This window comes from Rhizomucor pusillus (assembly GCF_041956525.1).
Source record: "Rhizomucor pusillus strain CBS 183.67 unplaced genomic scaffold VTP01scaffold_6, whole genome shotgun sequence".
NCBI classification, from domain to species: domain Eukaryota; kingdom Fungi; phylum Mucoromycota; class Mucoromycetes; order Mucorales; family Lichtheimiaceae; genus Rhizomucor; species Rhizomucor pusillus.
In genome coordinates, this window is record NW_027192148.1 from 637,586 (window position 1) to 663,724 (window position 26,139).

The 26,139-nt window shown below is 46.3% G+C and overlaps 9 protein-coding genes across 9 annotated transcripts; 4 read left to right on the plus strand and 5 right to left on the minus strand.

Moving 5' to 3' along the window:
* Positions 1-189: 189 nt before the first annotated feature.
* VTP01DRAFT_9162 (uncharacterized protein) lies at positions 190-8,718 on the minus strand (the record flags this gene model as incomplete). Its single annotated transcript, XM_069388364.1, has 8 exons — positions 190-291; positions 367-1,252; positions 1,316-2,509; positions 2,576-6,420; positions 6,489-6,755; positions 6,820-7,103; positions 7,174-7,812; positions 7,920-8,718. The coding sequence occupies 8 exons, from the start codon at positions 8,716-8,718 to the stop codon at positions 190-192; spliced, it is 8,016 nt and encodes a 2,671-aa protein (XP_069240668.1).
* A 4,010-nt stretch (positions 8,719-12,728) lies between these two features.
* On the plus strand, positions 12,729-14,515 carry VTP01DRAFT_9163 (uncharacterized protein; the record flags this gene model as incomplete). The annotated part of the gene is made up of 4 exons (XM_069388365.1): positions 12,729-12,776; positions 13,128-13,359; positions 13,420-13,583; positions 13,703-14,515. The coding sequence occupies 4 exons, from the start codon at positions 12,729-12,731 to the stop codon at positions 14,513-14,515; spliced, it is 1,257 nt and encodes a 418-aa protein (XP_069240669.1).
* Positions 14,516-14,765: 250 nt separating this feature from the next.
* VTP01DRAFT_9164 (uncharacterized protein) lies at positions 14,766-15,072 on the plus strand (the record flags this gene model as incomplete). The annotated part of the gene is made up of 2 exons (XM_069388366.1): positions 14,766-14,867; positions 14,926-15,072. The coding sequence occupies 2 exons, from the start codon at positions 14,766-14,768 to the stop codon at positions 15,070-15,072; spliced, it is 249 nt and encodes an 82-aa protein (XP_069240670.1).
* An 85-nt stretch (positions 15,073-15,157) lies between these two features.
* Positions 15,158-16,793, minus strand: VTP01DRAFT_9165 (uncharacterized protein; the record flags this gene model as incomplete). The annotated part of the gene is made up of 9 exons (XM_069388367.1): positions 15,158-15,382; positions 15,437-15,557; positions 15,619-15,794; positions 15,851-15,952; positions 16,013-16,099; positions 16,170-16,320; positions 16,388-16,499; positions 16,573-16,632; positions 16,703-16,793. 9 exons carry the CDS (start codon positions 16,791-16,793, stop codon positions 15,158-15,160), a joined length of 1,125 nt encoding a protein of 374 aa, XP_069240671.1.
* A 1,057-nt stretch (positions 16,794-17,850) lies between these two features.
* On the minus strand, positions 17,851-19,692 carry VTP01DRAFT_9166 (uncharacterized protein; the record flags this gene model as incomplete). The annotated part of the gene is made up of 9 exons (XM_069388368.1): positions 17,851-17,976; positions 18,046-18,195; positions 18,261-18,313; positions 18,383-18,472; positions 18,530-18,691; positions 18,769-19,199; positions 19,260-19,359; positions 19,425-19,575; positions 19,642-19,692. The coding sequence occupies 9 exons, from the start codon at positions 19,690-19,692 to the stop codon at positions 17,851-17,853; spliced, it is 1,314 nt and encodes a 437-aa protein (XP_069240672.1).
* Positions 19,693-21,262: 1,570 nt separating this feature from the next.
* Positions 21,263-21,824, plus strand: VTP01DRAFT_9167 (60S ribosomal protein eL43; the record flags this gene model as incomplete). Its single annotated transcript, XM_069388369.1, has 5 exons — positions 21,263-21,265; positions 21,334-21,352; positions 21,436-21,545; positions 21,612-21,694; positions 21,761-21,824. The coding sequence occupies 5 exons, from the start codon at positions 21,263-21,265 to the stop codon at positions 21,822-21,824; spliced, it is 279 nt and encodes a 92-aa protein (XP_069240673.1).
* Positions 21,825-22,006: 182 nt separating this feature from the next.
* VTP01DRAFT_9168 (uncharacterized protein) lies at positions 22,007-22,601 on the minus strand (the record flags this gene model as incomplete). The annotated part of the gene is made up of 4 exons (XM_069388370.1): positions 22,007-22,039; positions 22,107-22,150; positions 22,217-22,297; positions 22,430-22,601. 4 exons carry the CDS (start codon positions 22,599-22,601, stop codon positions 22,007-22,009), a joined length of 330 nt encoding a protein of 109 aa, XP_069240674.1.
* Positions 22,602-23,037: 436 nt separating this feature from the next.
* On the minus strand, positions 23,038-24,244 carry VTP01DRAFT_9169 (uncharacterized protein; the record flags this gene model as incomplete). Its single annotated transcript, XM_069388371.1, has 8 exons — positions 23,038-23,067; positions 23,128-23,208; positions 23,261-23,302; positions 23,358-23,440; positions 23,508-23,807; positions 23,872-24,011; positions 24,105-24,166; positions 24,236-24,244. The coding sequence occupies 8 exons, from the start codon at positions 24,242-24,244 to the stop codon at positions 23,038-23,040; spliced, it is 747 nt and encodes a 248-aa protein (XP_069240675.1).
* A 119-nt stretch (positions 24,245-24,363) lies between these two features.
* VTP01DRAFT_9170 (uncharacterized protein) lies at positions 24,364-26,123 on the plus strand (the record flags this gene model as incomplete). The annotated part of the gene is made up of 9 exons (XM_069388373.1): positions 24,364-24,592; positions 24,670-24,726; positions 24,786-24,805; positions 24,859-24,918; positions 24,980-25,063; positions 25,130-25,309; positions 25,375-25,689; positions 25,765-25,841; positions 25,904-26,123. 9 exons carry the CDS (start codon positions 24,364-24,366, stop codon positions 26,121-26,123), a joined length of 1,242 nt encoding a protein of 413 aa, XP_069240676.1.
* Between the last annotated feature and the right edge of the window lie 16 nt (positions 26,124-26,139).

The following is a 26,139-nucleotide window of genomic DNA, read 5'->3' on the forward strand; positions in this document are numbered from 1 at the left end:
CATGCAAGTTGTGGAGGCCCAAAATTACAAATAAAGATTATACTGATATATGTATGTGTGTCTTTTTAATTTCAAGATAGATATGTACAGCATCTGAAAGGATCCAAAATGATGCAAGGATGAGGATGGCCAACAACGTAAAGAGAGAAAGAACAATAACAAAAAATGACATAATATGGAAATTATAAACTAGGATTTGCTAGGTCGCATGGTATGATTCGCGTGAGGACTGAACTTCTTGATAGCAGAAATCAGTTCGGGGAAACGCAATGGTTTGGTAACATATTCGTCCTATGCAAAAAGGGAGGCGAGTAAGCAAAAAAAAATGTAAAGTTTTCCGTACGCAAAAGGTGAGATGCTTCATACCATGCCAGATTGAATACATTTCTCCCTATCGCCTATCATGGCGTGTGCAGTTAATGCAATGATAGGGATGTGACTTCCAGTACCAGACTGTTGTTCAATCTCACGGATCTTGCGTGTCGCTTCGTAGCCACCCATGACGGGCATCTGTACATCCATTAATATCAAATCAAAGGATTGAGACTGGAAGGCTTCCACAGCCAGCTGCCCGTTCGATACAATCTTGACATGGTGGCCAAATTTCTCCAGGATGCGTACTGCTAGTTTCTGGTTGACAATGTTGTCTTCTGCAAGCAAAATTTCTAAAGAGGCCGATTTGGCAGCATCGCTTGGTAGCGCAACGTGGTTTTCTAGGGCTGGCAAAAGAGCGTGCGCCAGATCGGGTAGGTTGACTGGTGAATTGATGTAACTGGTGATACCGAGATCAATGCACAGTTTCATATTCAATGGATGGATCTCGGGTGTGATAAGTACAATCGGAGTAAATCGCAAATGTACACTCTCTCGAATACGTTCAGCGTGCGCCATCTTGTCGACGATGAGCGTATCGAACAAAGGTGCATGCTTCTCTTGGCTCGTGCCTGCATCTGCTGCATTCGTAGCTTCGTCGATGCTCGTAACTCGAGAAGGCTTGAGTCCGAGTGCGGCTATCTTACCCATCAAATCCGCTTGGTCTGCCACGGTTTCGACGCAAAGTACCCGTCGTCCTTGGAATCGTGCCAACTTCTCCATGTATTCTCGCTCAGCCATCTCGTAGCGTCTTAGATTCACTGTAAAGTAGAACTGCGAGCCTCGACCGTACATGGACTCGACCCAAAGCGTACCACCCATCAATTGCACAAAGTGCTTGGAGATGGATAGACCGAGACCAGTGCCACCGTACTTGCGACTATACACATCCAAGTTATTAATCATCTCTCTCTTTCTCTGTCCTTTTCTTTTGGCGACTTACGTAGTTCCACCATCTGCCTGGGCAAAAGTATCAAAGATAACGTCTAGTTTGTCTGATGGAATACCAATACCGGTATCGCTAACACAAAATTCGACCTTGACGTGGTCGCCCTGCATTTCCACCGCTCTCGTTTGCAGCACGACCTCGCCCTGGTTTGTAAACTTGACCGCGTTGCCGATCAAATTGGTGATAACTTGTCGCAATCGAAGGGGATCACCCACGAGCTGATCTGGGATAGAGTTATCGACATTGTAGATCAAGTTGAGTTTCTTCTGGTTTGCTTTCACAGCCAGGGTCTTTAGCACGCTGAAAATTGCTGATCTTAAAGAGAATGGAATGGATTCGATCGTCATTCGTCCAGCCTCAATCTTTGAGATATCCAAAATGTCGTCAATGATAGTGAGCAGACTGTTTGCAAGACTGGATACGATCATGAGGTTTTCACGTTGCTGTCGAGTGAGTTCGGTTTCCAGCGTCAACGATGTCATGCCAATAATGCCGTTCATAGGTGTTCTGATTTCGTGTGACATATTTGCCAAAAATTCGCTCTTGGATCTGTTGGCCAACTCGGCAGCTTCCTTGGCCTGTCTGTTCTTTTGGATAGCATCTCGCAATGATGCTACCATTTGATTAATCTTGGTCTTTAGAGAGTCCATTTCACCGGATGCTTCAACAGTGATCAAGCGTGAAAAGTCGTTTTCGGTTGCTGATGCAGAAATCTGTGCAAATGCTCGGACTTGTGTCGTCAAATTCGATGCCATCGTATTCACATTGCTTGTAATCTCGCGCCATACACCTTCGACATCTTCTACTTCGGCTTGTACACCCAGCTTGCCCTCTGTACCGACTTCGCGCGCAACCCGTGTCACCTCGGATGCAAACGAGTTGAGCTGGTCCACCATGGTATTAATGGTATTCTTGAGTTCTGCAATTTCTCCGTGTACTTCAACTTCGATCTTCTTTGAGAGATCACCTTGAGCAACAGCTTTACACACAGCTGCAATCGCTCGAAGCTGATCCGTAAGATTGCTGGCCATCAAATTGACATTGTCCGTGAGGTCCTTCCAAGTGCCATCGACTCCAATAATCGTTGCCTGACCACCAAGCATACCCTCGGTGCCGACTTCTCTAGCGACTCGTGTAACTTCAGCTGCAAAGACACGCAGTTGGTCTACCATGGAGTTGACTGTGTCCCTAAAGATAACATATGTTTAGATTTCATGAACAGCATAAAGGCCACCAACTCATTTGCTAACTTACTTTAGTTCTAGTATCTCGCCCTGGACTTCCACAACAATCTTTCGCGACAAGTCACCCTTAGCTACAGCCGTCGTGACGGTTGCGATCGAGCGTACTTGGGTAGTAAGATTGCCAGCCATCATGTTGACGTTATCTGTCAAATCCTTCCATGTACCCGCGACACCTTGAACAATAGCTTGACCGCCTAGTTTTCCTTCTGTGCCAACTTCACGGGCGACCCTCGTTACTTCTGTTGAGAATACACGTAGTTGATCAACCATGTCATTCACAATATTCTTGAGTTCTAGAATTTCGCCACCACTTTCAACTTCGATCTTCTTGGAAAGATCACCCAGCGCGACGGCCTTTGTGACTTCAGCGATGGAACGCACTTGGTTTGTCAAGTTGGCAGCCATGATGTTAACGTTATCCGTGAGCTCGTACCAAGTACCAGCCACACCTTGCACGATCGCCTGACCACCGAGTTTGCCTTCGGTGCCGACCTCGCGGGCCACGCGTGTTACTTCTGTAGAGAATACCCTGAGTTGATCAACCATGTTATTGACGATATTCTTGAGTTCCAAGATTTCACCACCACTCTCGACTTCAATCTTCTTGGAAAGGTCGCCCAGCGCAACAGCTTTTGTAACTTCGGCGATAGACCGCACTTGGTTGGTCAGATTTGCAGCCATTATATTGACATTGTCAGTAAGCTCGTACCAGGTGCCGGCTACGCCTTGGACGACAGCTTGTCCACCAAGTTTTCCTTCTGTACCGACTTCCTTGGACACCCTCGTCACTTCGGAAGCAAATATCCTCAATTGATCCACCATATCATTTACAATGTTCTTGAGCTCCAAAATTTCACCGCGAGTTTCCACCTCGATCTTCTTTGATAGATCACCAAGCGCCACGGCTTTCGTGACCTGGGCAATCGAGCGTACTTGGGTCGTAAGATTAGCAGCCATCGTATTGACATTATCGGTAAGATCGAGCCACGTGCCGGCCACGCCTTCAACCATGGCTTGACCGCCAAGTTTGCCTTCGGTACCGACTTCTTTGGAAACCCTTGTGACTTCAGCAGCAAATACCCTGAGCTGGTCGACCATGTTGTTCACAGTGTTCTTGAGATCCAGGATTTCTCCACGGGTTTCAACATCAATCTTCTTTGATAGGTCACCGTTGGCGACAGCTTTTGTGACCTGAGCAATAGAGCGTACTTGGGTAGTCAAGTTAGCAGCCATTGTATTGACATTGTCTGTTAGATCCATCCAAGTTCCAGCAACGCCGTGGACAACAGCTTGTCCACCAAGCTTTCCTTCGGTGCCGACTTCGCGCGCAACACGTGTGACTTCAGAAGCGAACACCCTGAGCTGATCCACCATGTTGTTGACGATATTCTTGAGATCCAGGATTTCACCCTTGGTCTCGACTTCAATCTTTTTGCTCAAATCACCGCTGGCGACAGCCTTGGTAACTTCTGCGATCGATCGCACTTGAGTCGTCAAATTGGCGGCCATAATGTTGACGTTATCTGTAAGTTCGTTCCAGGTACCAGCGACTCCCTGCACAACAGCCTGTCCGCCCAGTTTGCCTTCTGTTCCAACTTCTTTGGACACTCGAGTGACTTCAGATGCAAAGATTCGTAGTTGGTCGACCATGTTGTTGACAATGTTTTTGAGTTCGAGGATTTCGCCACCACTTTCCACTTCAATCTTCTTTGACAGATCGCCCAGCGCGACCGCCTTTGTCACTTCCGCGATAGATCGCACTTGGCTTGTGAGATTGGCAGCCATGATATTGACATTATCTGTGAGTTCGTTCCAGGTACCAGCGACTCCCTGCACAACAGCTTGGCCGCCGAGCTTGCCGTCGGTGCCTACTTCGCGCGCAACGCGTGTGACTTCAGAAGCGAATACCCTGAGCTGGTCGACCATGTTATTTACGGTGTTCTTTAGATCAAGGATTTCTCCGCGCGTTTCAACGTCGATCTTTTTGGATAGATCACCGTTGGCGACAGCCTTTGTGACTTGGGCAATGGAGCGTACTTGAGTCGTTAGATTTGCGGCCATGGTATTGACATTATCGGTCAAGTCCATCCAGGTGCCAGCAACGCCTTCGACCATCGCTTGACCGCCAAGTTTTCCTTCCGTGCCGACCTCGCGAGCGACTCGTGTTACTTCGGAGGCAAACACACGCAATTGATCCACCATGTTGTTGACTATGTTCTTGAGTTCTAGTATCTCACCACCACTTTCAACTTCAATCTTTTTGCTCAAGTCGCCGTGAGCGACAGCCTTTGTGACTTCTGCGATAGATCGTACTTGATTCGTCAAGTTGGCAGCCATTTGGTTCACATTATCGGTGAGTTCATGCCACGTGCCGGCGACACCCTGGACGACAGCCTGGCCACCCAGTTTGCCTTCAGTTCCGACTTCTTTGGACACTCGAGTGACTTCTGACGCAAATATACGCAGCTGATCGACCATGTTGTTGACAATATTCTTGAGCTCAAGAATTTCACCCCCGCTCTCTACTTCGATCTTCTTTGATAGATCACCCAAGGCCACAGCTTTGGTGACTTCAGCGATGGAGCGTACTTGATCGGTCAGGTTGGCGGCCATGATATTGACATTGCTCGTAAGCTCGTACCATGTACCGGCTACTCCCTTAACGACAGCTTGGCCTCCGAGCTTGCCTTCCGTACCGACTTCTTTGGACACTCGAGTTACTTCGGATGCAAATACACGGAGCTGGTCAACCATGTTGTTGACAATATTCTTAAGTTCCAGAATTTCGCCTCTCGTTTCAACTTCGATCTTCTTGCTCAAATCGCCGTTGGCTACAGCTTTTGTTACTTCGGCTATAGATCGCACCTGTGTTGTGAGATTGGCAGCCATTTGGTTGACGTTGTCCGTAAGGTCCATCCATGTACCGTCGACGTTGGGTACCATGGCCTGTCCACCCAGCTTGCCATCTGTGCCTACTTCCTTTGCGACCCTCGTTACTTCGTCTGCAAATACATTGAGTTGGTCGACCATGTTGTTGACGGTGTTCTTGAGATCCAAGATTTCTCCTTGCGTTTCGACATCGATTTTCTTTGATAGATCGCCTTTCGCTACAGCCTTGGTGACTTGCGCTATGGATCGCACCTGTGTCGTCAAATTCGCGGCCATTGTATTGACATTATCCGTTAGATCTTTCCACGTGCCGCTGACACTCGGTACAATAGCTTCGCCGCCCAGTTTGCCTTCAGTACCGACTTCTCTCGCTACACGTGTGACTTCGGACGCAAATACTCGAAGTTGATCAACCATGTTGTTGACTGTATCCTTTAGATCGGAAATTTCACCGCTGACAGTGACCCAGATCTTCTTTGAGAGATCACCGTTGGCTACAGCCTTGGTAACGACTGCAATGGATCGGACTTGCGTTGTCAAATTCGTTGCCATTGTGTTGACATTGTCTGTGAGATCTTTCCAGGTGCCATCCACATTGGGTACCAAGGCTTGGCCACCAAGTTTACCCTCCGTGCCGACTTCCTTTGCGACCCTCGTTACTTCTGTCGAGAACACCCGTAGTTGATCTACCATGTTGTTGACCGTGTTCTTCAAGTCAAGAATCTCTCCCCGCGTTTCTACGTCGATCTTCTTTGATAAATCTCCCTTTGCGACGGCTTTCGTAACTTCGGCTATAGATCGTACTTGGGTCGTAAGATTGGCTGCCATCGTGTTGACGTTATCCGTGAGATCTTTCCATGCACCACCGACGTCCTTGACGACAGCTTGGCCGCCAAGTTTGCCTTCGACGCCGACTTCAAGCGATACACGCCGTACTTCAGCCGAGAAAAGCGTTAATTGATCCACCTGGGGAAAAAATATATAAATGTAAGTTTGGGCTGACATTATTCAACCCATCCATTATTATTCCATACCATTCTGTTCATGGTATTCTTCAATTCAAGAACTTCGCCTTGTGCATTTGCAGTAACCTTCTTGCTCAGATCACCCTTTGCAACAGCCTTTGCAACTGCCGCAATATCCCGAACCTGGTCGGTGATCTTGCATGCCATGAGGTTGACGTTATCCGTTAAGTCTTTCCATGTTCCGGCTACATCCTTGACAACAGCTTGGCCTCCCAGGATGCCTTCCGTGCCGACTTCAAGCGAGACACGTGTAACTTCAGTTGCAAATGTGGAAAGCTACCATCCAGGTCAGAAGGGGGCAACGTTGTTTTCTCATCCATCATCGTTTCTTCTCTCTTACCTGGTCGACCATGGTATTGATAGTATTCTTCAAATCGAGCATCTCACCGCGAACTTCGACAGTCACCTTCTTTGTTAGGTCACCTCGAGCGACCGATTTCGAGACTTGTGCAATATCGCGCACTTGGTTAGTTAGATTATCCGCCATGGTGTTTACATTGTCCGTCAGTTCTTTCCAAATGCCGTCGGCGCCGGCGACCTTGGCTTGTACGCCGAGTTTACCCTCAGTGCCGACTTCGTGAGCGACGCGTGACACTTCAGATGCGAACGTGTTGAGTTGGTTGACTAGATTGTTGTTTGTTTGTCAGCAGGTGGCGGTGGCGGTGGACACAAAAAGATTCTGTCTTGTACGTACCCATAGTGTTAAACGTGTTCTTCAAAAGCAGAGTTTCGCCCTTGACAGGGACAGTCATGGCTTTGCTTAGATCACCGCGGGCAATGGCGGTAGATACGTCAGCGATATCGCGAACTTGTTCGAGATGGTTGCGCGTCATGCTGTTGAGGTCGACGACGACTTCGCGCCAGACGCCGGACATTTGCGAATCTAATCTAGCTTGGACCCCGAGTTTGCCTTTCACGGCAGTCTCGTGAGCAAGATGAGTGACCTCGTCAGTGACACGTTGCAGAAGGTTGGCCATGGCATTTACAGCGGTTTTCAGAGTGTTGATTGGCGAGTTTGGCGGGATGGGAGCGCCAGACGAGTAGCGCTCGTGACGGCAGGTGATGCGCTGGCGCAGATCACCAGCAGAGATAGCGGAGGCGACGTTTACAGCTTGGATGACACAGTTGGGGCATACGACGCTGTCTCCTCCGGCAGCGTTAGACGCAGCACCGGAGGGGATGAGAGGAAGACCGGAAGATTCAGAGCCGAATAAAACAGGGAAAGCAGAGGATCCATGTCCGACAGTAAATGGTGGTGTAGGCATAGCAGAGGTTGTTGTTGTAGCAGTAGCAGATCCGGAGTGGCCCTGATCAGTACCAGATGATGAGGTCACTTGAAAAAATAAAAATAAAATAAAAGTAAAAAAGCGAGTCAGCTATCAGTGTCGTTCCTTGGAGGAGCAGTTGGGTCAGCATAGGTATATATGAGTTAAAAATTACCAGTAGATGAGGAAAGCGAGACAACAGGGTGAACAGTGGTTTGCAGGATATCGATCATGGAGGAGTCCTTCACAGAAGGGATTCCGTCCTCGGGGGTCATGTGGGCATCGTGTTCCTTGGTATCATCTTCGGCGGCGGCGGTCGTCGTGGTGACGGTTGAGGTGGGCAGTGGGACATCGTCCTCCTGACTAGAAGAGTTTGCAGTTGCAGAGCGGTGGTGGTCTTCGGGTTGGTGGCATGTTAGAATTTGATGCTGTTGTTGAATGGCAATGCGGTATCTAAGATTTTCTGTCTCCAATTGCAATTGACGCTGGGCAATATTTTTCAGGGCAGCATCGAGGCTAGTTGCCAGCTCGGCATTTTTAGAGTCAAGCTTATCAAGCTTCTCTCCAGTCAGGCGGTTGCTAAGACAGTAGTCTATCCTGCCTTTGTCAAGGTTAACAATGATGTCCTGGATATGATCCAGAACTGCTACGCTCATGTTAGTGTTGTCTGCGGCGGCGGGGGTCGTACAAGTAGTTTCTGGCGCCCTCGGGTCTGGTGAACGAGATTCGGAAGAGCGATTGGAGGGAGAACTCTCTTCTGTGTTTTGAATTGTCGTGTGAGCGTGCGAGTCTTGTTGCTTTTGTTGTTGTTGAGAGTTCTTGGTGTCTATGACGACTGAGGTGTCGTTATTGGAGGAGGCTACTGAATCAGGGACGGGTGATGGCGATAAAGCCGTATTCGATGACGATGACTTTCTAGTGCAGATTTTCTTTGACGTACGATTACTATCTGCAGTGGGAGATGAGCGTTTCATAACACCGCTCAAAAGAGGGAAAACTTGCGACAGAAAAGACTAAAAAAGACCGGCTGCGCCTTGAAAGGTTTTCTCAATGACGTCTTTCAAGTAGAGAGGTGAACCAGGACAAAGAGAGATCAAGCGCGTGAACAAGCCGTGACTTGGAGATGTTTGCGTTAAAAACCGACGGAACAATGTGCGACACACACACAAAACACAAAACTATTCTGCGTTTTTTTTTTCTTTGGTTTAGGAAAAACAGAGTTTACGGCGGTGAAATGCTCAATCCACCGTTCGGACACCGCGCAACTTGTTGCTCTTGTTCCGACACATCAAAAGAAAAGAAAAAACACTCTTCAACAACAGTTTGAGGCATCCATCAACAAAAAGGGGTTCGCAAAAAGTTTGCTCGTATTTAAAGCAAATATTTTAAGGATCATCGTAATTTGCACATCTTTCGATGACTTCTACCAGGCACATCGCTCAGGTCAATCTATTTCGCTCTCGGCACCAGAAATGCAGAAAAGCACCTAGTTTTACGTTGCTTTGTAGCAAGTACTCTTTGCTTGCTGTAAATTAAGCCTTTGCTAGCGCCGGTATTTGCAGTGGATATTGCATCTGTAACAGATCTGGTCAATTTACTTCAAGGTGATGCCAAAAGTATTTGAAACACAAGTCAAAAAGAGGATAGTGCAGTTTCAGGTGCCGCTAGTGTGGTCCCTTTCCTCTGTCTTCCTCTTCTTTTTTCTGCGTGCATTTCTGCATCATGCCGATTAATAAGATAACGACAACATCACATTGCACTGCACCCTGGCTGTGACTATTATTACAAACTGGGCGAGCAAATTACATGGACGCAGAGGAGGAGGAGGGAGCGTCTGGATCTGCACGTAGACGCCCTTTCTGTTGTTTATTTAGTTTCAAAAGACAATTGTATCCATAAAAAGCAAAAGCTGGAGGAGCAAGAGGAGGAGAGGCGTTGCAGCATCTCACCGTTTTTGCTCCGCACAAATTTTTTTCTCTTCCCCCAACCTTGTTGCTGTTGGAAAAGCATTCCCTTCACAACAGATCATTGCTAACCGGTCCAAAAACCTGCTTTTCTTGTCAGGCAGCGATCGGATTATGTGATTCTGCATACAATGCATTCCGCGATAGTTGGGCCCTGGGCAAGAGACAGGATCACTCCGCTGATGGTGAGGCATACCGCGCTTAGCCTAACATGTTATCAACTCTTTCCACCCCAATCTGTAGAGAATTATCGAATGATATAATAGATTTCTCTCTAATTCTTGTATAAACTTTCCCAGCTCATTTTCATAGTATTCATGAGCTGAACTTGTTTTATTAATTCCCAACAGGAAAGGAGGACAACCTTTTGTTTTGTTGCCACAGTTGATGTTTGTGCACGTGCAGCACTGCAGATAAAATTGAGGGAAACCTGCGCTCGGGTTCCTATTCGTCGGATATGTCCAATAAAGCGGCGGGTTTTCCTTCCCTGTTATCAGGTCACTTCCGTCATTGCGTAACAGAAACGAGCTTAAATGACGGTCGGCATCGAATTCTATACTTCCGAAATGAAAGTTGTCCCTTTTTTGACTAGATCGATAGCACACTTAAATTAACGTTCATACTTCGTATCCCACGGAAAGATCTACGTTGTATGTCCGAAGAATGCGCTTGGATTGCCAGTATGTATTCATATAATATCTGCCTCAAGATAGCAAAAGCAGCCAGATCACTTTGGAGTGAATTGCCTACTATTTCCTTTTCTTGGATCCACATTTCATGAAGCGCAGTAGTACTCGCCTACATATGCTATAGAAGGAGTCCATGACTTCTATCCGATATGCTCACTTTCCATGAAAAAGGCGATAGATGGAAATGCAGATCGTCGTACTTCTTTCACCATTTCCAACCTTCAAATAATAATCATCGTCTCACTGGGACGTTAGAAAGAAGAACCCCACGGAGGAACGCTCGCTAGCCATGTCAGCATGGACATCGAGACATTAGGATATCGAACCAGTGATATTGAGGCTTGCTTTAATCTAGCATGGTGAAAAAGATTCAATACATATAGCATATTGGGATCATACCTCAAAAACTAGCAACAGGGTCTTGTGCCGGGAAGGCAATATCTTTCTACTGTAGTTCCTGTTTGCATACATATTGAGACGCAGTACTCAATGTTTCCTTTCCTGTTTTCAACACATAGAGGACCATGTAAATCTGGCTTCTTGAAACACTTGAACTGTAAGCACTCAATCGGTTTTGTGTTTAATTGAACATCAGGAATCTGCAATGTATGTCCGTGGAAACGGCCAAAATTTGGCGAGCGATATCATAAATATAAGCAGAGTATGTAGTAGGCGAAAGACGCATTTAAATGCCTTGCTCTACTGTTATCGCAAGATCACAAACATGGAAAGAGGGAACTGTGTCACGCAGATGAAAAAGCTCGGAGCTTAATCTGAAACGCGAGTGCAAGATGTAGTTTTTCGTTCTTGAGTTTCTCGAGGTCGAAGCACTAAAGCGCATACATTTGCCACGGGGATGTAATTCCTATAACGATAGACTAACTTTTGGCCAGCTGCGCATAGTTAATTAGCGGTTTTAACCTGACGGACGTAGTGTACGGAACCAGTGAAGACGGTAATGGTAGAATTATTAAGCAGCCAGTGAGTAAATGTGTCTGTGTGCGTGCGCGTCTCAGCTGCAATGCACAACAAGCGCCAGGACTTGAAAACTTTATTTGCAAGCAGGAAAGAGAAGATAACGCGCTCACTTGAAGCTGCAACAAAGGCCTGCGATGCCAATTGAGGAAAAGTCTGAAAATGATGATGACGGTACATTAGTCGTCGAGCATTATGGCAAAGTTTTCAAGAAGGTCGACCAAACTGCCTGCTCTGGCTTTGAGCACGTAACTTTTGAATAACATTACATATTTTCGATATGCACGAATGCATGCAAAGCGCACTAGTGGTGAACAATCGAAGAATCGAAAACCTGTTGCATTGTGGGAGTACACGGAATGAAAAATGCATCCTCGTATCGAAAGATAACATGCCACGGGACTTGGAGGCACATTGCCGCTCTACTGCGACTAGTCGCTATAGTGTGTAATCGAATTGTCGTTTCAGGAAAACAACCTGATCTCCCCTTCTGGCTGCTGTGGCACAATGCATTTACGATAGGTTACATGCTGCCCCCTCCCTTACTCCGTCATTGATAGAAAGGACATTTTTCCCTTCTCGATCCGATAACACCAACAAATTCACACAAACACAACGTCTTGTTTTTTCTTCCCTTGCAGCCATTGTATATTTCATATTATTGACAGCCCATTATTTTGGTCGCTTTTCCATTACAGGGGCTTTAGCCCAAACGTAATATGTACAGCAGATGAGATGTTTAGCAGATGCTAATTTAGGGAATTGCATGGTTTTTTTGCCCTGGGTCCAACCGAATTAGGCCACAATTCACAAAAAATAAAAACCTTAACATATTTTACAAGATTGCAGGGCGGAGGGAACCCCGTGAGGGGTGGCGGCAACCGAGACCATCATCTGTAATACACATTAATTTGCTGCAGGATATGGTCGATAAAGCAATGGAAAAAAGGATTAATTACTTGCTCCCTGTACCAGTAAAGAGATACACTTTTTCTCAAAAGTAATGTCGCATTTTGTGAAATTTTATAATACATTTATACACCAAAACGACAAATTGCAGCCACATTAATTTTTGGAAAAGGTGTATATTGCCTCTACTACCGTTGATGCTGCGGCGTAACGTACATTGATCATGCAGTATCTAAGCCCAGCACGGTGAGCAACTTGAGAAAAATTCGTATATAATATGCCTTTGTTTTTGTAGCATGATCAAGTAAAATATATTCTGTTGTTGGAGTTGGGCCTTTGCAGTGATCATCCTTTGATCAATCCTTTTTACTCTGCTGCAGTTTGGGCCCTGGTTTGTTCATTTAGGGTTACAGAAAGAAAAGGCAAACAAATGACGCATAGCTCAGAATGATATACGCTTGCCGATCATCATCGTCAACTGCACCAGCAGAAGAGGTACGTATAAAAATGACCCATCGGATGGATGGCGGGATAGCCGTTCCAGCAGAAAAGCCAAAAGCACACGAGAGTGTATGAATATCGCCGGAATCAGGGACTCCGGGGTGACACGATATCCCTTTCTGGACGCACAGTTTTTTTTTGTTGTCGCTGCAGTGATTCAAAGCTCGGTTGATTCCCGACGAAAAATGGCGTTTGACTGGAAATGCGGTGCTGTCCCCTTTTCTTTCTTCTTTATCTATCTCTCTTCTTTCCTCTCTCTCTTTTTCTCTTTCTCCCTCTCTTTCTTTGTCTCTATCTCGTCTGTTAGGCTTCCCAGCTAACACCTTTTTTAAAGAGGGCAAAAAGCAACTCGCATATCTATATATCCTGTTTAAAATCTTCACCGATCTCGAGAATCGATCTAAAGCTCTGCAATCAACTTTATCACACTACAACAAAAAGACACTGCATCTGGCGATGGGCAAAAAGTCGCATACTACCAGGCGGACCGAGGCTAACGTGGACGCTTCGTCCGCAACTGCTGCTACTGCTGCTGAAATAAAGACTCGTCAGAGCTTACGCATTAAATCACAAGAAGGTAAATTGCATCTAAATGTAATCATCATTTGTTGCCTTCTTCTCCCTTACTCACGTGCAGCTTCATTATCCCTTCAAGCTGGCCCAGCAAAGCCCAAGCGAAAACGCATCACCCAAGAACAGTTCCAGGCACTTTCTGCACTTTTCCAAGAAACCGATACTCCAAACTTTGAGCTGCGCGAACAGCTGGCCAAAAGGCTGAATATGACAAATCGTGAGGTGCAGGTATGAAGAATTTTTTTTTACAGTTTTACTATATGTGGCGTCATGTGGTCATCCTGTTTGGAACTTTAAATGTTGGCATTTCTGTGCAACTCACATTTTGCCCTTTGGCATACAAAAAGGTTTGGTTCCAAAACCGCCGTGCTAAATTCAATCGTGCTCGTCTCCAACAACAGCGAGAGCAGCAGCAGCAGCAGGAGCAGCAGTTGCAAAGACAGCAACGTAATCATTATCAACGACGTCACCACAGCCACCAATACAATCATCAGTACCACCATTCATCAGCAGAGCAACAACAGCAATCGCTTCACACCGTCCATCGGGATGGCATCATCTACGTATACCCGCCTTGGAGCCAGATGCAATCGACTACGACTGGCGTTCAACAGCAGCAGTTACCCTCCATGTCATCTGCCTTTCCTCTGTCGCATGCAAAGAAACGTGATCCTCTCATTCACCCTGACGAGGATGACGATGATGATAGAATCCAACTAGCTCCGCTCGACACCCAAACACCTTGGCGATACAGCATGAGCCGCTTTGATGAAAAGGAACGATCACCCGCTGACAGCATCCTCTCGCCTTCAACCTCCTCGTCTTCATGCTCCCCTACACTGCCGCTCCTGCCCTACCCCGAACTTCACGACAATCTTACGTCATTGGAGATTTTGGCGCTGGCGGCAGACTATCTGCAACGCTGCGAGGCACATGTCGTCAAGCAACGACAGGTTCACCAAGAACTGTCTTCCTCCTTTGCTCGGTCGTCATCATCGTCTTCTTCGTCTTCATCGTCGTCGTTGTCTTCCTCTTCGTCTATGACCACACCAACGTTGGCAACGACACCGCTTGTCACTACTTGCACCACCAGCAGCAAGGCACCACCACCGCCACCAGCAGCCGTAGTGGCGAACGGTAGTTGGCGACCATGGTTGTAAAATTTACATCCTGACTTGAAAGAGCAACAACAAAAAAGTACCAACGGAAAAAAGTAAAAGTTGATGTATATAAAACCTCTTTTATCTCTCTACTTTCTACCTTCTTCCTATCTTGATGTAATTTAAGATGATGATGATGCATGAAACTCTGCAAGCCACAGCAGGAGGCGGGGTGATGGCGATGGGCCGGCCCAGCAATGCATTTCCGGGGGCGCGCACTTCCCTTTCGGCAACACACAGGGCACACATAATGAGCAAGATTGTGAAAGGAATCGCTTATGGCGGTGGCATTATTGCGTTCGGCTACGCATTGCTAAAGTACACTGTACCGAGTGAAGAGGAAATGCAAAAGGTAAGGCAAATGCTGTGTTGCCAGCGAGGAAACTGAGCTGACTGTCGTTCGTGTGCAGCGCCTCGGCACACCTTTGAACAAAGCACAAGAGAAAGCCAACCGGGAAAGGATGATGGAGCATATGCGAGCAGCAGCTGAATCCGACAAACCTGTTTGGATCTCGCAAGAACCGCCTCTTGTAAATGACAAGCCGGCGACGCCTTGAACAAAAAAGAACTGTGATGTATTATCGGTGCTATAATTATTACTACTATTCCTTTTTTTTGTTGTTCTTTACACATCCGTTTTTATTATACACGCTTGGTTCGCTTTTTTTGTGTCTTTTTCAGTTCGCGCGCACGTTCCTTTTCTTCCCACTTGCGTTGCTCGCTAGGGCTCAATTTGGCCACGCGTTCCGCTTCAGCCTTCTTGGCCTCGGCCTTCTTGCGTGCCAGTTCCTCTGCTCGCTGCTCAGCAGCAAGTTTGGCTGCCTTCCTTTCTAGTTCTTCACGGTTCTTGCGCAACTTGGATTTGATCTAATGGAAAGTTTGAGCAACCAGCTGTAGCCACAATGGAAAATAACAGCTTACGTCTTGAGAGAATTGCAACCCAGCAATGATATCTGGAATTTCGCATGCCAATTCGATCATTTGCTTGCCGGCAGACAGATCAAAAGTTAGCTGCACAAAAATATCCTTGTCTCCTCCGTAACTGCGTATCGTTTTATCAATCAATGAAAAGCAATTGTAAGTCTGTGTGAGTCTCGGCTTACTTTTCAGGTTCCACCGCAGGCTGGCTGCTGATAATCAGTGATTTGAATTCATGGCATGAACGTACAACTTGGCCAATCTTGCTGGCCATGATAGCTTCCGTCAGCTTTTGCGATTCAGAGTACGCTGCGAATGTAAACGGAAGCTTGGGAGCGTCCGAAAGTTTTGTAAATGTTCTCTACAGATGTAAATTAGCAAACCTGGAACGCATTTTGTTCAAAGATGTATACATACCAAATCATAGCGTTCGTCGCGGATGGACTTGGCATTGGAAACAGGCAAAATTGCAAATACAAAAGGGGTGTTGACTTCCTTGCTAAGCAACGCCTCAACGCTCTGCAATGCCAGTGTAATTAGTTTTCCGGTTTTTCTTCCAAACTTACAGACTACACATACCACTTCGTCGCGAGGCATCTCGCCCATACCGATGCTGGAAAAGACGATTTTCAGAATCCATGTCAACAGATCGCTGCGTGGTTTCAGCTACGGACGGATGTTGCGTAAATATACGTCTGATTCCCCAAGCAAGAAAAAAATGCATCGCATCATATACCTTGATCCACCAGTGGGCAAACTGAACATTTCGTCGACCAGAAGTATACAAGATATAATCCGAAGGTCCGTCCTTTGTCAATCCATCCTTTTCCGAAGCTTTACCAACCAAAGCGAATTGTTGCTTGATGTAGTCCAGGTACTTTGATGACCTATCAACATTTCGTTTCTCAAATAAATTGTTTCGCTCATCACAGGCAATTATCCATTGCTTTTTACCAATGCGACGCCAAGGTGCGGTTTGCCTGCGATCCAGAGAACCAGACGAGCACGTAACCCAGGAAGAGCACAGCAAGCGCGATCTCAAGCTTGAAACCTTCCAAAGTCAATGCTTTATGATAACGTGGATTTTAGCATTCTATTTCCTTTCCATTCCTCCTCTGCTGCTGACTGGTATAACTTACGCCGGACAAGCTCAGGGTTGAGTGGTGCCTGTTTCGGTGACGCCGTGGTTTCAGCGGTTGCTAGCATTGAAAGATGGTAAGCATAAGACAATGGTAAGACGCGATCTGGTCGTCGCGGTGAACAATGTACCGGCATCAGAGTCCTGGTCCTGTTGTGCAACGGCAAAGGTCGCAAGTGATAGCAGCAGTGGAGCTACAACAGCAGAAAGCGGCCGCGTCATAAGAAGAGAGAGTAAGAACGAGAAAAGAAGAAAGAAGCTCCTCTTTGGGGACGTGGCACTCAGGTCGGTCTTCTGGTTCACGAAAAGAAACCTACAAACATCTTCGAAACTCCGGGGACAAAAAACCTTATTAATGCAGTAATTCTTCTTCATCTTCGCCCATATCAAAAAAAGGGGCACACACACACACACACACACACATACGGACACACACACGGAAAAGTAGGTAGGTAGATACGGACAGTTTTTTTTGGGGGGGGGGGGTGTCACAAAACTGTTTAATCGTCGACGGCGACGAGGAGGATCTGACAAAGAGGAGGGAGAACGAGGAAGAGAAAAAAAGATCGGTGCAAGACAGCACCGAAGGCGACGATGTAAAAATGTAGCTTCGAAGATTCAAGGCCTTTCAGTATGCCTATCACGACAGGCAGGGGCGGGGGAGAGCGCGCGCGCATATTTTGTTTTTGTCGTGTGCTGTCGTGCCCGCGCGCTCTTGCTTGCTTGTAGCCCATAGGGGAAAGCTCTGTCTCCTGACCAGCACTGCAGCGGCACGCTGGTGCTCCTTTCAACAAGGGCTGCAACGGATGATATATTCCGGCGTTAGAGTACCAGAGAAAGGCCCATCGTTGTCTTGACTCACATGCTACTGAATGACGTTCAAGAAATGAGGATAAGAATACGTAAGGACCCATCGTTAGCCGTCATCCGGAGAGCGTGCCCCGCTGTGTATTTCCCGAGTACCAACCCAAAGACCAAAGGAGAGAAAGGAGTGGAGGAAAGAAGAAGGAAAGAAGGAAAGAAAGAAAGAAAAGGGGAAGACGCAGCGCTGAAATCAAAAATGTACCAGGATATTTTCAGAATTGGTCTGGTGACACAAACAGCCAGGGCCCACCTACACGTAGAACATTGTTCCAGAAATTACATATTTCAATCCGTCTATGACTTTATGAGAAACAAAATAAGAAGAATGATGCGGGGGTTGGGTCTTTTTCATAGCCCGGTTACAGAAGCAGTGCTAAAGTCTCTTTAATAACATATACAGTTTGTACGATGGCGTTTAGTTGAACGAAACATCAATGTTGGCTTCTCTAGCAGTCTTGATAATGTCAGAGAACTTGACGACCTTTTGAGCAGCAAGGTCAAGGTCATCGAGAGCAAAGATACGGAGACCAGATTCGGCGATCTAATGTGGTACATGCAAAGAATGAGTAAAAACTTGTCATGTTTGACACCTCTTGCCTTTAAACGTTACCAATTTCTTTGCCTCATCGACGTTGGTGCCCTGAAGTCTGACAACCAAAGGAATCTTAAGCTCAAGATCCTTGGCAGCAGCGATAATACCTTGAGCAATGATGTCACATCTCATAATACCACCAAAGATGTTGACGAAAGCAGAAGTGACCTATAACGATAACTGCGTGGTAAGATTTCCAAATTATTGGGATAAGACAAGAAATAAAAACTTACGTGAGGATCGGATGTGATAATTTCAAAAGCGGCCTTGACAGCCTCGGGAGTAGCTATATACATCAGATACGCGATGATGAGTAAATATCAGATGGATTCTTTCCTTTGAACAGCCTACTCACCGCTACCACCGACGTCCAAGAAGTTGGCAGGCTTGCCACCGTGAAGCTGGATAATATCCATAGTTGCCATGGCAAGACCAGCACCGTTGACTATTATAATGGTTGAGCAAAATTTTCAATTGAAGAGTCTTTGCTATCACGCCTTACCGAGACAGCCGATTTGACCATCGAGACCAATGTAGTTGAGGTTATGCTTGGCAGCGGCGATTTCACGGGAGTCTTCTTGAGTGAAGTCACGAAGTTCAAAGACATCCTTTTGTCTGAATTCGGCATTGTCATCAAAGTTCAACTTGGCATCCATGCACAAGACTAACAAATAAGAAGCATATGTCAGAATCCTTTGAACGCTTCGTCTACAGATATTATCCAATGCTCGCCACACGTACCTTGGTGGTCGGAAGATTCGGACAATGGGTTAATTTCGACCTGAGTGGCATCCTTTTCAAGGAAGAGAGTGTACAACTTGACAAAGGTGTCTGCAGCGCTGTCAACGGCGACGGGGCTGAAACCGACGCGCTTGGCCAACTCCAAAGCCTTCTCCTTGGTAAGACCGGTCTTGATATCGACGGGCATGGTGACGATAGCATCGGGGTTCTCCTTGGCAACGGTTTCGATGTCAACACCACCCTCTGAGGAGCATACAACGACGGGACCAGCTGCCTTGCGGTCCATCAAGATGGCAAAGTAGTATTCACGACGAGCATACTTGCGCTCGCAAATGTAGACAGCGTTGCATGGCTTACCAGCAGCACCGGTCTGCTTCGTGATCAACTTGTGACCCAACATCTTCTTAGCCAAAGCTTTGCCTTCCTCGGGACTACAGCGACAATCCGGTTAGGAAACTAAAGAAGGTTGCATGCATGAACTGAATACGTACGTGGAGAAGGTGCGGACACCGCCCTTGAATCCGTTATCAAAGGTGCCCTTACCACGGCCACCTGCCAAAACTTGAGCCTTGATTACCAAATCGTCGGTACCTAGTTTAGACAATCCCGTCAGTTGCATTGTATCTCGTGCAAAGAAGCAAAATGAAATAGTTTACCAAGTCTCTTTGCGATTTCGTATGCTTCCTCGGGAGTCTTTGCGACCTGACCCTTGGGGGCGTTGATACCATACTTTCGCAAAAGGTCAACGGAAAGATACTCGTGAATGTTGAGGAAACGCTTTTGCTGCTTTGTGGGTTGGCGAGCGGCCTATACAATGTGAAAACGATCAGCAATGACGGGCCGGCAACTAGTTCCTGTTCGCGGGCAACTGACCAAAGAAGCACGAGAGGCAAGTGCAGATGCAGAACGAAGAGATTTGAACATCTTGTGAAAGTCTACAATAAAGAACGCGGCAGCGAAGAAGAAAGAGTGCGTAAGCTGACTACGACTCCGAAAAAAGAAGATAAAGACGCGCGGTAACAGACAGGAGGTTTCCTCTTGAGAGAGAGTTGTGTTTTTCCACGGCTCGTGTCACTACTCTACCTTTTAGTAAGGCTTTTTGTTAGGGATGGGACCAACGGCAAAAGAAGCGGCGAAAAAATCACCCAGCGCGGGAGAATGTGGGAAAAAGCAGCGAAAAATTTTTGGTGCGGGAAACTCTCTGGTCGGGCAGAGCTATGCCTGGGGAAAGCTTCACATGTCAACGACATAACTACAATTTGCCCGTGATAAACACACTCGCTCCCTCGCTTTTCACAAGAACACTGCTGTGTACCTATCTGTAAATGCTTTTTGATGTCTATCACGTATGCGACGAAACTATTTAAAATAATTACATGCTGGTCGGACCGTCCGTTTTCAGAAAGCTGCTTACAATCGAAAATATGTTTTCGTATTTGTGAAACCGCTTGCAGCTGTGATCACATGTCAAAAGTCGCATAACTATACATTGCTGTTGCTTACTGTCTTCGAGCAGTTTACATATTTGAAAGGATATACGTATGAGTGCACAACTTGACCGTCCCTGGTACCAAGCAGGTACCGTAGACAGATCTACCCTCCGAGCACGCTGCTACTTCGTTGATATTATGTATTTCTCCCAACGCAAATTCTTTCCGGTCTAGCGCACGTGTGCCGGCCGTTCCGATGGCGGACCACCTTGGGAATTACATCTGCATATGGTTGCTATAGTATTGAACTAACATTCTTTATACCTACTTTTTCTTCAGGCACCAACTTTGCTGCATAGCAACGGGAATCGGTCGAGGCAAAGATGCATACACTATACATTCCCGATTTGTTGGTAACGAAGAAACACGCTACTGGGTTTTACTAGCGAGATGACGTTCTCGTCGGATCCAGAACCATATTAACGCTGAAGGAGCCATTCTTGAGATTCTTGCTCTGCAAAATGTTGGCAGCTTATACTGGCATAACGATTTATAACGTTTCTGCGGCAGGCAAAGTGGTCTACCGTGCTAGATCAGAAACGTGACGCCTCTGAGACAATAATGCTATACCAGCAATCATTATCCATCCTATCCAGTTTTGTATGCCAGGTCTACGCTATTATGGTTTATATATGCATAGAGATGTTAACCATAAAAGTTGATGCGTTCCTGTTTATTTTTGCAGGGTCGTAACGAGAACAATATCGTAAACTTTTTAGCTATATGTAGTAGACAAACTTGTCAAATGATCTTATTTTGCTTTTCAAATTAAACACGACTTTGACGCATCATTTGTATATTTCTTCTTTTTTAACATATGTCATCTGGCAAACTCGCCTGATATCGTGGAGGCCGGGCAGATATACATTGTTGTCGGTCAAGCATGTAAAGTTGGTGCTTTGATCCAAAAATGGCAATCCATTCCATGAACTCCGAATAGTCACTGAGCCCTTTTGGAGTTCCTTATCGAGTATTGATGCAAACCCCTCTCTTTTAACGTCGTCATGGTAAGCATCCATCCATCAAGGCATCCATTGATTACGGAGCACGCTAATCTCATTTTTAATGTATGTAGGCTAAGCGCACCAAGAAAGGTAGAAAACACAGCGAATGATCCATCGACCGGCACAGCGACAATGAAACTGACGATTACATTCTCTCTCGATTCTTTATATAGTCGGCATCACCGGAAAGTACGGTACACGTTACGGTGCTTCCTTGAGAAAGCAGGTTAAGAAGATGGAAATCACCCAGCACGCCAAGTACACCTGCACCTTCTGCGGCAAGGTAAAAAAGCGGATTATCAGAACATTCGAGCGACATTCGCATTTTCAAACACACATTAAACAATAGGACGCTGTCAAGCGCACTGCTGTCGGTATCTGGAAGTGCAAGGGCTGCAAGAAGGTCTTGGCTGGTGGCGCCTACACTGTCTCGTAAGTGTTTGAACAATGGTGGGATATAGAATCTAATACTAAAAGCGATTGATCTTTGTGCTGCAGCACCACCGCCGCCGTCACTGTCCGCTCCACCGTCCGTCGTCTTCGCGAGATGGCCGAAATCTAAGCACCTTCTTCTTCTCCTCCTTTACGTATACTTGCAATAAATTGCACACTTTCAAAGAAAATACCAAGTCTGATCAACCAAAAGATGTAATGCGTGTATGAATGAAAAGAGAAGAAGAGAGTCTTTTCTTTTAGGGTTTAGATTATTCTACAGTCGAGAGCGAAAGGTGATAGAGAAACTGTTTATTTGGTTGCAGCAAAGATCTTGGGAGCAGCCTACAAAGCAACAGTGTTTAGATGCGGATGCGATGATGAAGAATACGCGCGTTTGTTGGACACTTACGCATTCGTCTGCACAGTGCATGTAGTGGAAGAATTCTTCAATGCCTGTATAATAATGGTCGCTGTTAGTTTTTTCTTTTCTGGGCATTGCCGTGCGACTGATAAACGTACAGTTCTCGTGGGAGCCGTTCTCTACTCGCTCGTTGCACTCGTCAAGGTGCTTCTTGAGGCTAGGGCACTCCTTTTCGCATTCTACAAGAACAACGATGCTGTGTCAATGTCGCGTTCTTCTAAATAAGCAGAGGCAATTGCAAAGTACGAATGGACGAATATGCAATCTATTTGCAATGCTACTGCTTTGAATGTGTCCACGTATATACGTACCTTCCATAATCTGGGGCTTTGGGTCTTCAGCCTCCTCGGGCTCTTCTTCCTCTTCCTCTGCTTCCTCGACAACTTCTTCAACCTGTTCGACAACTTCCTCAGGCTGTTGCTGTTGTTCCTCTTCGGCGTATGCGGTAGGGAAGATGGTGGAAAAGATATCAGCGAGACCCATGGCGAATGTTGATGAGTGAGTGTCTTTGTATATCCAAGTGGTGGATTGTTTGGCCTAGAGCGTCCCCCGCGCCCTGGTCTTGAGCGACGACCGTTTGCTAAGCCACAGATGCTCCTGGTGGTCTTGAACCCCACGCTCTTGCCTTATGCTGGAGGATGCGGTTAACTCTGTTTTCTAAGGAGAGCAGTGGTAGCGATCCACAGTGTCGAAATGAGAAAGCATGTTTCCATGGCGAAAACGATTCCAAAAAACGAAAAAAATCCTGAAATTTGGGAAATCTGATATCAGATATCACCCAACAAAGAAGGAATCTCACATGCAATGTATGAAATATAAAACTGATCGATCGACTTTGGGCAAGAAACAATAAATGGAAATATCAAATTTGCTGCTTTTATAATAAAATTGCACTCTTGCTCACAGTAAAATGTAGGTGTCATTGTCTTTCTTTGAGGTATTCCACAAACTAGCATCCTTCCATTTTAGAACCATTGGCAAATTGGTCCGTAGATATTGCATAACTTACTTCGTCGATCAAGATCGGCCAGGCACCTTCAGAGTCATGGGTGTTGAGGTTAAGGTCGGGTTGCATAGCAAATTCAAAAAACTGTTTCATCATTAGCTTCTGTTAAAAAACGTTGCATTTCTCATGCACCCACCAAATTCCAAGTATCCCTTGAGATGGCTTTCCCGTGCTTTTCCTGTTCGATGGTATGAGGCTGTGAGCGTAGAAAGCCTGAATCCTGTCAGTTGTACCTCCAAAAACGTGATCCACTGTTCTAATAGACTAAACCGGTCAGAGAGTAACAATCGCCACAACTCTACGGCCGCTTCCAGGGCTATATTAAACACAGGTGAGTGATTCAAAAACCCACTGCAATGAAATTCCCTCGCAAAATTGGTTACATAAACTCTTTTGCCCCGTCTGTCTTCCCAAAAGGAACGCGAAGTTGTAGATTTCTCGGAACTGGTCCAGATCATCAAGCTGCTGTCTCAAGTTTGGTATCGTGTCTGCTAGTTTCTGTATCGAATCGCATTGCAACCGGAGGCATCCATGTACAAAGGCATCGCGTGCGAATTCACCCATACGTTCTGAGCCGAAATGATAGGAAAGGAGTAGAAATTCGAGTTGAGTTGGCTCGATACCGATAGCTTGGCAAAATTGCATGGTTCCTTCCACGGTGATTATGCCTTCCTTGTCTGGATCTACGAATGGCGAGTATGTAAGGTGTACAAAGAGAGAGAGGTAATTGATCTGTGGTGGGGATACCTTGATATTTCTCAAACATCTTTTGGATTGCTTTAAGGTCACAGTTGGAGGCAGTATCTGGTTGAGCTTCGAAGTACAGGTTGATAGCGACCGACAGATCCCAGTTTGTGCCTTTGAGTCGTTTGATCGCATCGCGCTCGCTTTGATCGTTTTAGAATACAAGGACACCCGGAGCAGGAGACCCTTTCTTTCTTCTTTATGCACCGCCCGATTCAAGAAAAAAGCATGTTTACCTGAGGTTGGTAATGGCCGTCAGCTTTTTCACTTTTTCGAGCTGCTGTGCCTTGAGTGCTTGCTACGTGAGAGAAAGAAATGGGTGGCATCAGCCGCAGGTCGAGCAGGAGAGACGCGCAAGTTATCTTACAGAGGACATTTTAAAAGGTAGTAGCGGAAGAACAAATGCCCAGGGCGGGTGAGTCTACGCGCTGCTGGGGGTGTAGACGAGGTGTTGTCTTTTTCCCCTCTCCTCCTCTGTACTTGTACATATAATATATGCATCGTCCCCGATTATACAGGTCACTCGGGTCTGCTCTGCCGTGCACCTCGCGCTGCTGCCTCATTCAACGTAACTACGTTGGACTAGCCTACCACCAAGCAAAACAGCCCGAGCAACAGGAAGCAGGAAACATGACGACTGTGCAAACTATTGATCGTTCCTTGAAATCATTCCAGCATACAAGGACCGGCGATGCTTCAAGCAGCATATCGTCTGTTGGCGAAGGTATCTACAAGAAAATCACGCCAGATATTGTCAGTACATTGACAAGTGTCTCCCCCTTTTTTGGTGTCAACAAAAAGATATTGCACACAAAAGCGACGCAGAACCCGATTTCCAGATCATCTCCTCGGGCGTAGGTGAGCCCATTGCATTCTTTCTTTTTAATGTTATATTTTATGATACTCATCGTTTGTAGGAAGCGCCTTGTTGGTCAAGGTAATTTGATGATATAGGCTCCAACTGGGACTCCCATTCAAAACGAAAGATAGATGCCTCCGGATACCGAAATTACAGCTGCTACTGGATCGGCTGTAGGCGCGTCTAGCAAAGTAAATCTCGATCGCGAAATAGTCGCTTTGCAAACAATTACGCTGACTCTCATTGTGGCAGGTTATTTCCAAACTGAGCCTCGACAGCTCGGCTATCAAAGCTGTGGGACGCAAACTCGTCGGCGATCCGCTGTTTTATCAAAAGGCAAGCAATAAGTTGTTACCGAATGCCGTGCCGCATAACTCACGAACGTGAATGGAACTCGCACAGTATTACACAAAGCAAGTATCCGCCGATGTATTGCTGGCACCACCACGTATGGGAGAAATTGCAGTGATAGAAGTTCGCGGCAGTGTAAAGTATGCTTTGCGAAGAGATGCATTTTTGGCAAAGACAGACAAGGTTACTTTAGAACTTGGTCTCAAAGCTGGTGTGAAGGGTCAAGATGCTGTAAGTATCCATGCAATGTACACCACGATTCGTTTGGTCGACTCACAACGTCGCTCACGATACAGGGTTTGACAAACCGCGTGGTGCATACAGTTAGCGGTCCCGGTAAAATAGCCATCTCTCATTACGGAGGACTATACCGCCTTGCTCTTGGTGCAGGTGAAGAATATATGGTGAATCCACGAAACTTGGTAATGTGGGATGTCAGAACAGAGCCCACAAAACTGCACCCAAGCAATCACTTGATCCCATCCCCGAAATCGCCTCTCAGAAAATACACGGTCGTCCGCAACATTGCTGATAGTCCGTCAATGCAACCGAAACTTCAATACCTTAGCAGCTGGATAAAGACATTACGAAATTACATTCTGGGAGCACCCGTAAGACATTTACAAAAAACGAAATAGCTAGCTGCCTGTTTGAAATCGCTCACACATCGCTTGCTCTATCTGTAGGATTTTGTTCGAGTCAAAGGTCCAGGTGACCTGTATTTGACTTCTCGAGTAGAACCTCGCTTTGAACGATCTCGAATGTAAGGAGAGACAAAACAGCCAATAATTAACATAAACTAATGCATCTCATTTTGGGATATAGCATGAATGCATTGACTGGTGCCAATGATTCGCTTACTCAGGCATTCGAACAGTCTGCACTCTTCCCTACCGCGCCGGCAGACACAATGCAAGTTGCAGCTGGACGCGGCAAGGCTTCACGACATGTGCAATACGCAGTTGGCAAATCGATGAATGGCAAACCGACTTACTATGCAGAAGTTGGACCAAAGGGCCGTGTCACATTTGTCGAAAACAAATAAAGACGATAACAAATAC